General features: G+C 47.0%; 1 protein-coding gene across 1 annotated transcript; it reads left to right on the forward strand.

The window, feature by feature from the left end:
- The first annotated feature begins 326 nt into the window (after positions 1 to 326).
- LOC144107059 (regucalcin-like) lies at positions 327 to 16,259 on the forward strand. The gene is made up of 5 exons (XM_077640036.1): positions 327 to 578; positions 4,329 to 4,523; positions 5,316 to 5,525; positions 10,248 to 10,394; positions 15,846 to 16,259. Exons 1-5 carry the CDS (start codon positions 422 to 424, stop codon positions 16,037 to 16,039), a joined length of 903 nt encoding a protein of 300 aa, XP_077496162.1. The 5' UTR covers positions 327 to 421; the 3' UTR covers positions 16,040 to 16,259.
- Positions 16,260 to 17,304: the final 1,045 nt, after the last annotated feature.

Genomic DNA, 17,304 nt, shown 5'->3' on the forward strand with positions numbered 1-17,304 from the left:
ATTTGCATTTCCGTTTTTTTACCTCTATTTTTATTCCTAATTCGAGTATAGGAAACAAAATAATCCGATTTCTCCACTCCTTGCCCATGAGTGAGTTTGTATTAGCAATGCACCGCGGCCAATTCCCCGCATGGGTATGTGCCATTAAGCCTGAGGTCATCATCATCATCATCATAATCATCATCTCTCTGTGCACCCCAATTCTTGCCCGAGGATATATGCATGATAATAACAACAACAGCCCGCAGTCGCCGAGAAGATTGTGGTGATGGTTACATCCTGATCCGTCTCGAAGAAGAAGACGTTTCAACAGTTTTCGTGGCGTAGCCAGGCCGGGTCAACAGTGTATAAGCGCAGTTCAGTCGATAATCGTGCATCTGGTCCCTATTCTACCTTCGTGGTACAGTTCGAAGCCTCCGAGATGAAAGTGGAAGTGGCAAGCACCCGCAAGAATCTTCTGGGAGAAGGACCCCACTGGGACGGCCGTAACTCTACGCTCCTCCACGTTGACATCCTTGGGAGGGAGCTGGTGCGCTACGACCCCCAGCTCCGCACCGAGACAGAAGTCATCAAGTTGGGTAATTTACCTTTAACCTGGACATTGCGACACGTGTCGTGTATGTATGTCAGAAACTACGCAGTATGTGACTTTGTGGTTCAGAGTAAGATGCAGACTTACACTGTAAGACGTTATCATGGACTAGTCGATCGCACGTTGCTGGGGCAGGTTATTGATTTATTTATCAATAATGCGTTTCGTTCGTGACCTAAGAAGAGGTGGAGCCCAACAATATAAAATTCAAATTGATTTCATGATCTAAGCAAGTGATGGGTGAGAGTGCAACGGTTCAAAGCCAGCAGACATCCACAAACCGATTAAATGGAGGGATGTCAGCCTCCAATTTCTTTAGACTGCAAAAACGAACATTAAACTAATTTTAGGACAGAGGAGACTGACTTCGAATCTTACTTTGCAACAGCCTTGCTTAATTCTAGCTCCTAATATTTCTAGAGGAAGAGCGTTGACGTCCTGGTAGGACTGAATATTTGTCCTGTTGGTATGCGTTCATTGTGGGCGCAGTGGAGCTAAAATACACATAAGAATCCTGTGTATATCTGTCGCCCCTCGTTTCTTTTTGCCCTACTGCACTAGTAACGCATTTTCTCGCGCATTTGACGTACACTTCGTGAAGTCACTAACTACGCCTTGAAGGAAAAATTGCTTGCGGTGTAAGATGAGAAGCTGATTGAGAAAACACTTGTGAACATCGACTTCACGGTTTACTTGCATGAGCGGTGCAAAATTGGAGTTGCCACTCTATGCAGAGGTGTCTTCTCAAGGTGTCCTTGTCAAACAGCGTAACGACTCGAAGCCAAGAAAGGAAGGGACAATACACAGCCCAAAGCACATGGGAACGTATATTAGCCACTGCCATTTGTACCGATCCCTCACCGATCCGGGTATCGCTATTCTGTCGCATTAACGCCTGCATTACGGCTGCCATCATTTTTCACTGACACTATAAATGCTTATTGTCTGTCTTGTATTTTCGTACAGGAGCTGGACAACTACTAAGGTAGTTCTTTCTGACATCGGAATTACATATACAGAGTAAACGCATCATCAGATGAGAATCATCTTAATTAGCAAGCATAAAAACGTCTGACGGGGGCTGGTTTCTTCCTGGCTTCAGGGTTGCGTTACATATAAACTAAAAAGATTTTCTTCGCAACCCTCGCACTCGAAATGAATTTTGGATAAAATTTTGGTTGGTTACGGTTTATTTACAGAGCATTTATGATGCGCTTAGCGGCCGGAGTGACACTCTGTGTGCAAAGCGGATACTGTGGGCATATCCGTTTTCTGAATAAAAAATAAGCACACCTACCAGCACGTATCTGGCCACGTTTAATGGGAAAGGCTTTATGTGCATTCTAGCTACTGCTGAATCGTAACCCAGAACATGCGAACGACCAACGACTGCTAGGAACGGCCCTAGAAGTTCTATCTTTCCCAAGCAATACTGTCCTTGTGCCTATAGTCTGCCGTATTCACATTATAAAAAAAAAACTGGTTTTGGGGAAAGGAAATGGCGCGGTATCCGTCTCACATATCGGCGGACACCTGAACCGCGTCGTAAGGGAAGGGACAAAGGAGGGACTAAGAGAAGAAAGCAAGAAAGAGGTGCCACAGTGGAGGGCTCCGGAATAATTTCGACCACCTGGGGATCTTTAACGTGCACTGACATCGCACAGCACACGGGCGTCCTTGCGTTTCGCCTCCATCGAAACGCGGCCGCCGCGGTCGGGTTCGAACCCGGGAACTCCGGATCAGTAGCCGAGCGCCCTAACCACTTAGCCACCGCGGCGGGTCAATGGTAACAAGGTGGGCCTGAGCTATACCAGACGTGTGGGTGCTTATGAAGAGGCCATCTGTGGTCATGTGTCTACATAATCCTCGACAGTGGGTGCACTTCTGAAGTGAAGGGGACTCTGAGCAGCGGTCACCATTCTCCGGCCCGATAAGGAGGGAGGATTTCAGCTCTGAAACTGTATCCTTGTATATATCTGCATTTGTTTCGGTTTCAGGGGTCTATTTTTTTTTGTTGGGCATTGAATTTGGAGGATTTGAACTTTTCATGGAAATTGCATGACTGTATCTAAAGGTGTTCTTTGTGGTGTCGCCAGTTCCTGATGGCAGATTAGGGTGCTACACTTAGCACCAGGGGATGAGTCCTAATGAAAATAGATATTTTGTTCTACTAACTGAGTAGGTAATATTTTGAGGGCAGGGCTCGTCTGAGAAAAGTTGCTGAGTGTCAGTGCGACTACACAATGAGAATGAAGATGCCTCATTTCATCTCTAATAGTCTTTAGTTCTTTTAACCAGAAATTATTTAAGATCTCAGTGACACCTTTGCTGGCTACATATCCAGTTATTCTTGAAAAAAGCGCTCCTTGATTCTACAATTTGTGCTCATATAATGCCTATGTCTGTGGCTGAGGGGTTTCAGAAAGGCGAGAAAGCACAGCAGAAAAAGTTCCAACTCAACAACGATGCCATGCAATATTAAAAAAGGATATCTGCAACTGAACAACTGATACACAACTATATGTAAATAAAGCAGAAGGTACAGCTCAGATCCCATTGTGAGAGGAATTTGAGAATACGCATTTATAATACAACACACTTAAAACAAGTAATTTGGAGAACAGTGCCTCATGACTGCAAGAACACGCTGCAAATTACATATAGCAAGCAACTTTCACAAATAATGAAACTAACTTGAGAACTATAAACACAAGGTACTATGAGCACAATATTCACACATACCCTCATATTCACACATTTAAACCTCAGCACCAAAATTACCAGTGTTACAGCCATATCCCATACCACACCGCAGGCCTCTGATCATGCACCCGAGGACATAAAGCGTGATGAGGACGTCGTGCCATCCACGTGCCAGTCCCGTGCGACCTCATCGAGCCACTGCCATAGTTGTCCGCATTTCTTTCGCCAGCTCAGTTTGTTTTGCAGTATGTTCATACAAAAGTATATACAAAATCAAGTCTCACTACTATAACAAGCGTTGGAACGCTGTTTGCTGCGGATATTTTTGTACTCCTGGCCATCCTAAATGCTTAAAAACGAGGCTCGAATGCAATGCCTCAATCTTCCCGAGGAAGATTCAGTTTGATGATTACCTCTGCCATCACAGTACCGGTAGTAACGCATGATCTGAAAAACAATCGATGTTGCTATATTAGTGTACTCTATGAATATGATTTGCATAAGAGCGATTGGTTATCGAGAGGCTCAGTGCAGCAAGGAAAGGATGAAGCCTTGTTGCTGTTGACCCATAGGATACCGTGCAGGAGGAATACACAGCAGAACAGCCGCCGCGGTGACTCAGTGGTTATGGCGCTCGACTGCTGACCCAAAAGACGCGGGTTCGATCCCGGCCGTGGCTGTCGAATTTAGATGGAGGCGAAATTCTCGAGGTCCGTGTACTGTGCGATGTCAGTGCACGCTTAAGAACCTCAGGTGGTCGAAATTTCCGGAGCCCTTCACTACGACGTTCCTCATAGCCTGAGTCTCTATTGGACATTAACCCCCTCGCAAACGGTAAACACAACAAAACAGTGCCTCAATTTGTGGCAGCTGCTTTAGTTGGGTATCCCGGAGGCGCACTATCATAAGGCTTACATTAAAGGCTGCCGCTAAGGTTAACAAAATATAGCCATGGTGTGTCTAGGCCACTTGCACAGCTTTCTTTGTAGTGTGAGTATATCAACTCTTTAGGTGCCTATGTCTACACACGCAGAAGGCGATGTGGGCAATGCCATCCCGTACGCCGAAAACAACCGCTTCGTGGCGTTGTGCATGGAGCGCGGCGTCTACCGGCTTAACCTGGACACGCGAGAGAAGCAGCGGCTGGTTGAGGTGCAGGACCCCGAATCCACGGTGCAGACCCACATCAACGACGGAAAGTGCGATGCCAAGGGACGCTTGTGGATAGGTGAGTGAGGAGTGTTACCCTGCATTCGGATGTCTTGACCCTGGTCATGACCCTTCAATCCCGAGCTACGGGGTGCATTAGGTTGCCGGAGACACCGGTGATTTCGAAACGACGCGTTGAGCTCTGCCCATTGATTTCTCACTGTTGGTAGAAAGAGCGCGCTTTATGGCACAGTATATATTCGGTTTAATGTTCCGAAGCTCTACTTGCGCTACGAGAGACGCCGTAGTGGACTGCTGTGAGTTAGTTAAAGCCACCTGAGGTTCTCAGCTGCCCCAAGTTGTTGAACTCAGATGCTTCATACATGGTGTCCGATACATCATTCAATGTAGAAGCAATACATACCGAACAATTCTGGACAAAAACATTCTAGCATGGGAAAGAGTTTTCGAACGCATTTTTTTCGTAAATTTTAAGATTACAGTATAAAAATCAATATATACGCAGATCACCCGCCGCCAAGCTTCCATTTCTTAGCTATTACGTTTTTGCAACCATCAAACGCATTCCCATTTGGTTTTAGTCTTATGTGCTTGATGCAAGCGACGGAAACGCTAAAAAAAGAAATATTTTCCTACATATCAGAAGAATGGAGCATTACCATGAATATTTATGTACCAGAACTCTAATATTTTTTCCATATTTAAATTTTTTCTTCAGTAATGTTGGGCATGTCCCCGGAAAGTGCTTGAGGAGGATAATTTCTGTGCAGACGGTTACTTCGGTGTTTACGTAGGCAGCAATTAATGCCAATAGTTCTGGACGAGGTGAACCGCTTCTCTGCGTCTTCAGGATCAATGTCCTCGACGGGGGTGCAGAACCTGATACCCGAGAAGAACAACTTTTGGTCCTTCTCCAAGGGACAGCTGAAACACAAGCTCGGCAAGATTTCTTTGTCCAACGGGATCACCTGGACGTGCGACAACAGAACCATGTTCTACGTTGACACGGTGCCCGGAAATGTCTACGTCTTCGACTTTGACCTCGCCGCGGGAGAGATCAGTGAGTGCACCGATGTGGCATCCGAATGTCGTCGTGCCTTGAAGTCATTGCCTGTTTGAGGACTAGACCTGATGCGCAACGTATCCGCAGCGAAGTCATGAGGCCGCCAGTGGGAAAGCTGCTCAGATGGCGTAGCTTCATGTCAGGATCCTCACACATCCCTTGATAAGAAGGAGGAGTTAAGAGGAGTTGTTGGTAGGAGGACTCGCTAAATTTCAAATCCTTGTCCGTCACTTCAGTCAGCACGCAGTAGCGCTAAACCATATCATATACGTCCCTCTAATGTGAAAAGAACAGCCAATTTGCATAACAGGAAGCATCTTTTGGTTATTTCTCTGCTAAGTTCTTTCTCTACTAAATGACTTTCGGGTGTTATACACCAAAAGGAAAATTAGTTTGAAAGCAGAAATAAGTGTGCTTGTCACGAATAATTATGGAGTAATTCTTAACCTAATGCTGAAACTTTGCTTCCTTTCATATTGGTGGGATTTGTACAAGATGTAAGGGTCCCAAGGTTTATACGATTAAGCAGGACGAAACACGAGTTAATTGCATCCTATCCCCAAATCAAGATTATAATCGTAATCGGGGAGTAATTACTGATTAGAATTCACCCGAGCTCAGCCATGTACAGCTTCAAAGGAGAGCTGTACATCTTGCCTGAGAGCAGCCACTTCCTTTGGCTTTGTTTTGCAGCCGTATGGATGAGTTTGGATGTACGATAATCATTAAATACGAGCACAGGATAATTTGACTCTAAATCTTTACACGAGAGCAGAAAGATCATAACGGAAATCTTTATTACAACGCTATTATGAGTTAGCCCTGGATCAGATTAGTCATCGTCGTCGGCTTCTTTCGTGCACATGCTCTCCGCACATGCTCTGCACATGCTCTCCGCGTTTCCAACTTGGCCGAGGAGGAATAAGAAGGAAAGGAAGAGAACAATTAAGGGGAAGTCGTAGAGAAGGTATGGCTCGTGGCGGCGGGAGAAGGACCTGGTTGTGCGTGCACAAGCTTTCCCCATTATCCGATTACGCTATGTGCTACTATTACAGATATCGGCGTTTGCTTGCGCATGAGTGGCCGCCTCATTACCACGCCTCATGTACCACGTGGTACATCAGTTGCGTTTCAAGGATGTCATCGGTGAAGGGGAGGCAGAGCGTCTTGCTCAGAGCACAGCACGTATGCGGGAAGTCAGAGCTCACAAATGTGATGCAGGTGAAGTCGAGAACAGAAGCGCATCGATCATTGCCCGAGGACGACAAGCCACTTCATTTCTGGCGCATATAGTTATAGCCTCGAAACAAACCTTAGACAACGCAACGCTTTCAGGTGCACATGCATTATGTATTCACTCTAAATACTGCCCACAGTGCTATGGGCATGTCCGCACATTTTTCTTACCACAAAGCGCAGGCTTTGCATCGTTATCCACTGCGACATCATTGAGTGAGCCATTCCTCGAACCAGCTAGCGAGTCGCTCTTCGTGCCGTTCGCTTATATGCGCTCAATTTTTGCATTATAACTGTAAGGCAAGCGCGTAGCTTTTCGAATATGGGGCACGGTTTTTGACGACGAAACGCTCTGTCAAATACGTGCAGAAGTGGATGGAGTTTTCTGTTTGCACATACCTAAAGTCCAGCGTAATCTTGAGGAGCGTATGGTTGCTTTCAGTCTGAAGTACAAGACGTAATCGTGGACTTGCTAGAAGTTGTGAACTTTTATTGAATTTAATGTGTCAGATTGCGCGGCGCTTCGACTCCAAATGCGCCTCACCTATGGGCGGCCGCATTGGCACCGATGAAATCGGGATAGAAAGAGTGGGAACTTAACGGAAAGTAAAATACAAATGTGACCTCCCCAGGTCGTGTCAAGAAGAATAACGAGCTCGAACCTGTATACATTTAATGAAAGGGGCACGGCCAAAAAGTTAACTTAAAGCAAAGGGAAGCGAACAAAGCTACCGCAATTTCCGGTATGCAGTCGTCGACCGGTTTCTAGTCTACAGAGGTCAATTTTGGAAAATGAAAATTATTTTTTCTACTTATTGTCCACATTCGGAACGTTGCCTTGACATCATCCATGGGATCGCACTGTGCATTTCATTGTACTTTGGGCGATGTTGAAAAAATAGATGCTTATAAATTAGTCATTCCACAAAAGCTCTAACATATATAGTCCGCTGGGCGCGTGCAGTTGGGAGTTGGGTGAATGGGGTTTAGCGTCCCAAAGCGACTCCAGTAATGAATAGTGCATTGCGTTCACAGGCTATCCAGTTTTTCTAACTAAAAATCCCCACGCGTTCTTGACAGATCTGCTGTTACCTGATCCTCACCAGATTCTTTCCCCATTTCCATTGCTTCTAAGGCTTTCTTCCTTTTTCGTTGCCGGCGGGATATTCAAGTGCCCTGCACAACTGCCTTTCTTTATCATCCTCATTACTTCAGCTGCTGTACAGACCTGTGCAGCACTCTCCGGTTGCTTTAACTACTTCATCCATATTGGTAATAACAATACCCTCGTTATCTTTTAGCGCATGCATCTCGTTTTTGCCTATGGCTAGCTTTCTCATCATCGCTTTTTGGCTGCCTTCGTTCTTTAGAGCGTGCTAGATATTCTCCATATACTTTCTTATGTCGTTTACCATGCGCTTATTCATTAGCTTTGATATCTCTTCCATTTCTATTTTGTCGAGGGGGTTAGATGCTTTTATTCCTGAAAAATAGCGCGAGCTTGAACACGGACAGAAGGAAGACAACAGACGGGCGCTGACTTACAACTGAAATTTTATTGCTGAGAGCAGGGAAATAAATAGGTGATGTCCGTGTTCAAGTTCGCGCTGTTTTTCAGGAATATGTCGTACCAACTCGCCCAAGCATCTGTTTTAATGCTTTTATGTTTTGGTGTTTCTTAATCAGACCTTTTGTCACCGCAGAGATCTTACCATTACCTTGTCTGACTGGTCTGCCCCCTGCGTCTAATGCGCTATCCGTTGTGATATGTGTGAAACTACCGCTTATTGCTTGAACACTAAGGTTGCCGTCCTCAGTTTAAGCCAAATATCTGCTCTGCAGCGAGATTCCGAATTCATCTACCTTCCCTCTAAGCGCTAGCTCTTTGATAGGCCTCTTCCTCAGTAATATCTTGCGTTGTTTACTTCAATAGGCCTCTTCCTCAGTAATATCTTGCGTTGTTTACTTCAAGTCTGCGCTAATTCGAGACCTTTCAATCCTATGCTCACTACTTTACACCTTGCCGAGCAGCTCCTCATCCGGAAGGATGCCAGGTTGACCTAACAATATAAAGTCTATTTCATTTTAATCTCGCCATTCGGTATCTTCCACGTTCACTTCGTGTTCTCCCGTTTGCAGAAGGTATTCGTGATCCGTTAAATTGTTTGCTTTGTTTTTGTAGGGTTTAACGTTCCAAAGTGACTCAAGCTATGAGGGACGCTGTAGTGGACGGTTCTGGATAATTTCGACCACCTGGTGTTCTTTGACGGCCACTGACGTCGCACAGTACGCGGGCCTCTAGAATTTCGCCTTCATCGAAATTCGACCGCCGTGGCCTGGATCGAACCCGCGTTTTTCGGTTCAGGAGCCGAGCCCCATAGCCACTGGTGTGTACTGTAATTCACGGTATATCTCTGTCCTTTGGCCCCCGCCCCCTGGAGGAATGCCGGGCCAATGAATGGATTTGCGTGGAGATGTGGTAGAGGAGTGCTCAATCCCAAAAATTCTGGAGAAGAATTTCTAGTTTGCACTGCCCCACAGCGTGCTGTCTGGCGCTGAACATATCAAATTGCCGCGAGAATTTTGAATGTTCAGTACACCCTATTAATTTTCTATGACGACTGAACTACTTGTGAACGCAGGTAGTGTTTTAGAAGTCAGATTCTGCAGCGTGTAAGAAGAGCAGGCCATTAGCAGAAACGTATTTTCACACCACCTCACGCCACTGCTCATTTTTCTCTTAATTAAATACAAATATATATCACTTGGGATACGCGGTGTTCGCTGCTGGTGGACTACAGATGGCGCTATGTTGGTGATGTCCAAGCATGTTGGAAGATCTGAAACAGAGGGCTGGATTAACTTAATCGCGGGAAATCGGAATTCAGCAGCTCGTTCACCAGTCTATACGGATTATTAGGCGCATGCTTTTTCTTGATGCCCACTCGACCTCTTCGTGTAGTTTGAGCACAAGTACTGATCACACGGGAGGCTCGACAGTCGCAACTCGTCAACTTCTCAGGGAAAAGCTTTCATTACGTATGAAACTGAAGGAACTAGCGGAAAGAAAACGCCGGACAATGCCAGAAGAAGCAAATGCAGGTGTGCTCCTTCTATGGCTTGTCCTGCGACTTCTTTCGCTAGTTTCCCCAGTGACAGTCATAAATCAAACTGCCCAGCGGTTCGCATTTCTGGGTTAGACGGCAATACGTCCTAAATGTATGGTACATATGTGGCCAACCCGGAAAGTATGCTTCAAGACTTGCTATCACGAAAGCTGTCCCTCGGCTCCCAACTCAGGCGAGAAGCGCTCGTGTCTAATCCACTGGATAGATATTATTGAGCTAGAGTAGAAGACCTCAACCTAAGCACTAATATAGTAGCCGCAGGGCTCTGATTACACAGTGGTTTTAGCGGTCGCCTTTACACGGCACTACAGTGGTTCAACTCGGCGCTTTCTTTCACGCGCGAGGGGCATCGCAGGCAACCGCCGAGTTCTGGTTGACTTCAACAAGACGCCCGGCTACCAGGAGATGGGAGTGCCCGACGGCATGACCACCGACCTCAGCGACAAAGTCTGGCTGGCCTGCTTCGGAGGCTACGCCGTCGTGCAGATTGACCCGGAAACAGGTAGGACCACCGTGTTTTTTCATTCGATGTAAGCAAGGAGAGCACTGATACACCTTTTAATTAGTTATGTTCCAGCGTTCCCAGTAGCCATTAGTCAGGTCACTTTTGCCTTTATAGCGACGCTCTTCACTGTAAATATTAAGCGCCAGTGTTACACATCAGCCGAGAGGATACCTGAAGCATCCTGTGAATTCCTGGTATGGTTGTCTGGCCATCAACGGGTACACGTGCAGCGACTTGTTGAATACTGAATGACCAAGCACCCGCTAGAGAAATCTCAGCGTGGGCTCTCAAGGATTGGCTACGTAACCCCGGCATGAGCCCTTAATTATGCTGCACTGAGGGAATTAGAGGCACCGTGACGGGAGCTACCATATTTGTCAAATGATATGGAAGGATGATCCCGTTGCGAACACATCATCCAACTTGTGAGCTCGACTTTTTACCGCGGGAACTCAATCTGCACGCTCCGAGTATTTTTAGAAGCTCCGAATTACTGTCCTGCGCGGCCGATTTCCCTATTAGATGGAATTAGGCGTCCCAGCTCCCGCCTTCTTTTTTGGGCTCGCTTCTGAAAAGAGGAGGGGTCAGCCAACGCGTGGGGTGCTTTTCAGCCAGCCGCGTGGCGGCTTGCCAGGTGATACGTATCGATCGGCGAAAGCAAAGAGTTCACGAGTATTTTTATTTCTTTGGGAGTAGTTTGCGGCTATGTAGTCTGCGACTAAAACTGTTTATTCACGGAAACCTAAGAATAAAATGAAAGTGAAAGCGAAGCCGCCACGCCACTGGCTGAAAGGAACTCCACGCACAGGACAATAATTCGAGGTTTCAAAGAATTGTGAGAGAGTGTAGGTCGAATTGCCGCGGTAGAAAGGTGATTTCAGATTCCGCTTTAGCGAACCTTTTACTTATAATGCCCGGAGATGGTGTTGCAGAAATCTGGCTTCAGCCTTCCCAAAAAATTCCTCTCAAGTTATCATTGCACCCTGCCGCAGCTTCTCGAATTTATGGGAATACTGAAACTATGCCGAAAAAAAACTGCATCGGTCTGCCAGCTGAGCAGCTCATTACGGGAGTTCGCCCTGTATTCTTGGATTTAGGTCCGCGCTAAGGGCTGACCTAGTTAGCGTGGATTCCTTTCCAATGTAGGCAGCGTGGCGCAGCAAGGGTACAGAAAGGAAACCACAGCTGTTCTCACGACTGGCTTTTCTTTCTTCATCTTTGTCGTGTCACGCTGTCTACACTTTCTCGCATCTAGCTGCGCGCATGCGCATTGTCCTGCACATAGCGCCTTTATTAAAAGCTGTCCTGGTTAGACACCCCTTCTCTACACTGCTGCCCGGCTTGGCGTGCATGAAGGCGTGAAAAAAATTTAACCGTAGCCCACTGCTACGCTTTCGGCTGAAACTGAATATGCAGTTGCTGTGTAGCGTTACGTCTTCATGGATGTAGCTTGGAAAGGAGGATGCGTGATTACGTCGTCCTGTGACCGATAGGCATGTACCGCAGGCGTTTTAGTGTCGAGCAATGACTACGCCCTTATTCCTGCGGGAGTGATTTTTTTGTTTGGCCGCCGCGGTGGCTGAGTGGTTATGGCGTTCGGCTATTTTTTTGTTTGGCCGCCGCGGTGGCTGAGTGGTTATGCGTTCGGTTTCTAACCTGAAATACGTGGGCTCGATCCCGGCTGCGGAGGTCGAATTTCTATGGGGGCGAAATTCTAGAGGCCCGTGCACTGAGCGATTTCAGTGCGCGTTAAAGAACCCCAGGTGATCGAAACTTCCGGAGACTATCACTACGGGGTACCTTGTAGCGTGAGTCGCTTTGGGACGTTAAACCCCCATAAACCAAAACAAGCATATTTTTTGTTTGTTTTCGTTCGTTACTAAACTTTTTACCCGCCGGACGCCACTTCTATCTTACGAAGCATGCCGTATTGGAAAGTTTAGAACGAGCTTCGGCCACCCAAGTTCTTCAACGCGGACGAGCATCACTCCGCACAGTCTTTACTGCCTTTTTCTATTGAAAAGCGACCAATCGGGCTCGTCCTTAGCGCCCACAACGCCGTTGTAGGCGTTCACTCACTGCGGGGGAAAACATTGCTATGAGCACTATAACCTGCAAAGCTGTCCCGGATGCAGAACACATTTAGCAGACAGCTGAAAACGACGAACTTGCTTTCGATCTCAAAAATAGACCCAGCGCACCTGTGGGAACAGGCCGCCGAGGCCGCATTGCAGGGTCGCCCTTTAGAGCAAAACTTGCCTCGCGATGTTTTTCCCGGGGACAAATATGGCTAGCGACAGAATTTAACGTGCACATAACTTCACGGTTCTAACGATAACGCTTACGTACAATTTCTCTAACACGTACAGCGCTAACCACATGGGATCTCCTGAGAGGCGTTACCCAGTCAGCGTTAGCAACAGTGCTGAGGTTTGGTCCTTAGGGGTGACACAGTGGATGCCAAGAGAAGGCAAGCGTAGCAGGAGGCGGCAGGAAGTTAGGTGGGCGAATGACATTAGGAAGTTTGCATGCATAGAGTGGGCTCAGCTAGCAAAGGACGGGGCTAACTGGAGAGACATTGGAGAGGTCTTTGCCCTTCAGTGGGCTAGCGTAGCGGGGGGCGGCAGAAGGTTACGTGGGTGGATGAGATTAGGAAGTTTGCATGCATAGGGTGGGCGCAGCTGGCAAAGGACAGGGTTAGTTGGAAATACATGGGAGAGCCCTTTGCCCTGCAGTGGGTGTAGTCAGGATGATGATGATGATGATTCCGTTTAAACGTTTCGCTCGTCTGCGCCCCCTGATATACGGGCATTGAACCGCTTGGAGCGCACGAAGAGCCAACGGGCCTTCTACCGCCGCTCGTGAGCAGCACTTCGAGCCCTAACATCATTGCGCATTCGGGAACCTTACAACCTGCGTATTACATTGACGGGTAACTTTGGACGAGTAAATTTCAGAAACCAAAGCCGGATTGACATCCTTCGCTGTTATGTTGCAGCTGTTGTTGTTAATATCTGCTGAAATGTTGTCCTCCTTTTTCCCTTTCTCCTTCTCAAGAGGGAATGACACATATACTTTGGGGATTGGCCAAGACTCGGATAGTGATAATCTATCACTCAAAAAGTTGTAATAATTAAGAAATCGAACACACGACAAGGATTTCTCGGCGTTAATAGCTAATTTGATTTTTTTTGTTTGCTTTGAGTTCTTACCGCAAGTATTAACGTCATCGTCTTTCTCACTGCACAGTCCACAGTCCAAGTAGTAAGAGGTTGCCGCGGTGGCTCACTGACTATGGCGCTCGCCTGCTGACCCGAAAGACGCGGGTTAGATCCCGGCCACGGCTGTCCAATTTCGATGGGGACCAAATTCTAGAGGCCCATGTACTGTGCGATGTCATTGCACGTTAAAGAACCCCAGGTGGTCGGAATTTCGGGAGCCCCATCACTACACGTCCCTCATATCCCGAGTCGCTTTGGGACGGTAATCCCCCACAAACCAAACCAAACCAAACCAATCAGCTCTTAAACCTAACGCTCCCCTTAATACCGCAGTCGAGCACTGATTTGCTTGTAGAAGATCCTTCTTCGTTGTCTATCCTACATGTTCTGGCTTTCGTTGGCCTTGACCAGCTGCGATTATTGGTCCCATTTACGTATATATTCATAGAGAGAGGTTTAGGAGATTCGGGCTTGCGCAAAGAAAAAAAAATCTGCGAGATCAGGCAAACCAATTTTGCTAAAAAGCCATAGATGCATAACGGGGTCCCTGTTGCATCAGATGGAATTAATAACAGTGGACTATAGTAGCACAGCGACGCTGGAATAATATTTTTCGCGCGTGTATTGTGCAAAAATTTGTCAATCATCCTTCGCTACGAAAGCTTTTCGGTGGTGCGAATGAAAGCGCCTCTGATTCATCAAGGGGTCCTGATATTGAATGCCGGGACTCGTAATTGCGAGGTATTTACCAGCGATCACCAGACAAGAACAGAAATACAAGGAGCTCAGAATTTGCTTCGTCCGTGCCTTTCTGTCCTCGTCCATTCAGCGCTGGAAAATGTCTGAAATATTAAACCGTAAATTAATAACACAAAAGTTAGCTCACAGTGTAATTGTGAGGCCGGCGTCTTATTAGTTACGCCACGACCACTTTTTTATCGTCGCCTGATAACACACCTAACGTACAGCAGTACTGTCAGTCACAGTCTCATTAAGCAGGGACACTCCAGTTCGATGTCTTTGGAGATTTGACACATGGCCAGTCCGGATCCAGGTTTTGCAGCATGGTTGTTTCGACGGTTCTCGGGACGGACCATTTGAAACCCTCTCAAAGCCACGTGCGTTAAGCTCAGCGTGACACACCGCCATCGGGCTCCTTCATATCGCGGCTGTCTAAGCGAAGGGGAAACAGAATTTTTAAACACATGCTTTGTGAGTTATCGAGGTTTCATCTGCGGCTTTGCAATACCTTTGCCAGCGGGAATCAGAAGATGCGTAAATCTTGATAAGTAGTAATATGTTTAACTCATTACAGTTAGGCGCTTGATGGCGGTCGGAGACTGGCAACCGTAGCCATATCACTTTTTAGAATTTTGAACAGGCTTTTACCCCAGGCGCAGTGATACAACAAAGTTTCGCTGTCGTGTTTCTTTATCGAAAAGCGCATATTTTCGACGCGCGTGAAACGAGGTCAGTCACTCCAGGTCACTCCACGGCGCACATCGCACGTAACCTTATCTGTCGTGTGTTGCAGAGGCGCGGGCGGAACAGAAGGCGTGGCTTCGTGGCCCGCGCTTTTCGGAAAAGCGCGCGGCCGCCGAAATTTGTTGAGCCACACCGCCGATGGCAAGCCGAGTTCTTGAAATTCTAAAAAGTGGTTTTAATGTTGCCACAGTCGATTATAAAGCTCCAATAGCTATCATGGTCCTAAATGTAACACTGAAAAACTTATTTTTTCGAAACTAATTAACCAGCTCACTGGCAGACATGATTCTCTGGTTTTTTTAATGTTCGTCAACAATGGTATTACAATGCTGCATAAGCTATCCCGGTATCTCAAAAAGCCCAGTTTTCAAATTTTCATTTTCCTTCACTGAAACATCCAGTATACACAGACCTAGAGACATTGCATGATCGCATACATTATAACTAAAAATGTAAGGTCTGGCTGCAGGTCGTACCAGCAGTCATAGGCTGGGGCTTCTATTTCGGACCGCTCAAACCAAGAAAATGCTCAAATGCTTGCCAACCTTGGCATGCAACCGCAAAGTAAAGCGTACGCTACTTGCCTTCGCTTCCGGCGCCGCCCATCCCTCAATGCCAGGCCCCGCCTTCTGCCAGCGCGGAAATTCTGGTTTTTTCTTATTCTCTAAAGTTTTTTTTTCCCCATTCCTTCGAAACAGAAACGAGGCTGAATTTTCCCTCTTTTTTTTCCACACCGATGTAGCCAAGATCCTGACCAAAATCAGTTTCCCGGCCAAGTACACGTCATCGTGCTGCTTCGGGGGCAAGAACTACGACACGCTCTACGTCACTTCCGGCAGCTTCCGGCCGGACGCCACGAGACCGGAAGACGGCCGGCTGTTTAAAGTGACGGAGCTGGGAGTCAAGGGGAAGGCAGCGTACGAGTTCGGTGGCTGACACGTCCGTTGCCAGCTACGAGTGCGGAGAGTGCGCACACCGCGCTCATCTCAACTCCTCCATTACCTTTGTTATCTCCACCCTCCCACGCGCAATGCTTTGCTTCATGCCGTTGCCATGGCGACGTTCTGGATTTGCAGCCAGGGACAGGCAGCACTATCGGCTCGCGACCAACAGCGGTGTAGAAGAATCAATAAATTAAGTAGTCTTCATGCCATTAGGGGGAATAGGAGATTAGTAGTCTTTACTAACCGGCAGAAAGAATAGAACACTGGTACGAGGATATCAGGGGTGACTCGTAGGTTCGCGCACAATTGGCTTAAAACACCACTCTTCTGTGCGTGAAATTCTCAATATGTACACATAATATTTTCTTCGATGACTCATTTATTCATTCATTTACATCCAGTGGACACCCGTAGGGAAGTTATCGCTGCATTTGACACAAATGAGAAAGGAAACAACAATATGTTTACGCTATCACCTTAAAGTATCTGTTGGAATTTGAAAAAAAATGGCGGTGGTTTATGTTTGGTTAAACCTGGAGTGACGCGATTGCTACAGCTGACCAAGTGGAACTTGGTCACGTGACCAACCACATGACCAACCACGTGATCAGGCACGGCGCCGCGCCACCGGCAGCTGCTCCGCACCACGTGACCCACCACGTTACAGCGTGGCGGCACAGCCACAGGGTGGCAGCGCCGCCAACGCCACGGCGCCACCACGCTGAAGGCTCGTAATGCTACCGTAATGTAGCTATCGCTACAAAACATATTGACGAAAATTTTCTGGCAATCCATTTTAACACCTTGCATAGCATGCTCAAATCGAGGTCTTCCTTGTACGAAAGTGAAGGAAATAAATCTTCAGCAAAAAATACTGGAGCGTGTCGCCATTATCCAAGCGCTCATAATCTCGCGAGGTTGAGAACTTCCACTTTACCCTCGATAGCTTCGAGATGGCAGTGGTGCTACCAGACCCCTTCTATGAATCCGGATTTCAAACCTAAAGCCCTTAGAATGTTTAAATAGGACGATGCCTTTATTGATAGAAAACAAAAAGCGGAATACGGATAATGTAATGAAATAATAAAAGAAAACATTTTAGAGCTAGATGTAATAGAATAGCAGCTTCAAACGTAACAAATTTGCAGTGGTTGAGCTTTGGTTAAACCTGGAGTGACGCGACAGCTACAGGTGGCCGAGTGCAACTTGGTCACGTGATCAGCCACGGCGCCGCGCCACCAGCAGCTGCTCCGCACC

This window comes from Amblyomma americanum, chromosome 10, assembly GCF_052857255.1.
Source record: "Amblyomma americanum isolate KBUSLIRL-KWMA chromosome 10, ASM5285725v1, whole genome shotgun sequence".
Classification (NCBI taxonomy): Eukaryota; Metazoa; Arthropoda; class Arachnida; order Ixodida; family Ixodidae; genus Amblyomma; species Amblyomma americanum.

Excerpts from the sequence above, each read along its gene's own strand:
- LOC144107059 (XM_077640036.1), top strand. The coding sequence starts at position 422 with ATGAAAGTGGAAGTGGCAAGCACCCGCAAGAATCTTCTGGGAGAAGGA. Across the intron at positions 4,524-5,315 it reads CAAGGGACGCTTGTGGATAG|GATCAATGTCCTCGACGGGG; the intron begins GTGAGTGAGGAG and ends CTGCGTCTTCAG. Across the intron at positions 5,526-10,247 it reads CCTCGCCGCGGGAGAGATCA|GCAACCGCCGAGTTCTGGTT; the intron begins GTGAGTGCACCG and ends GGGGCATCGCAG.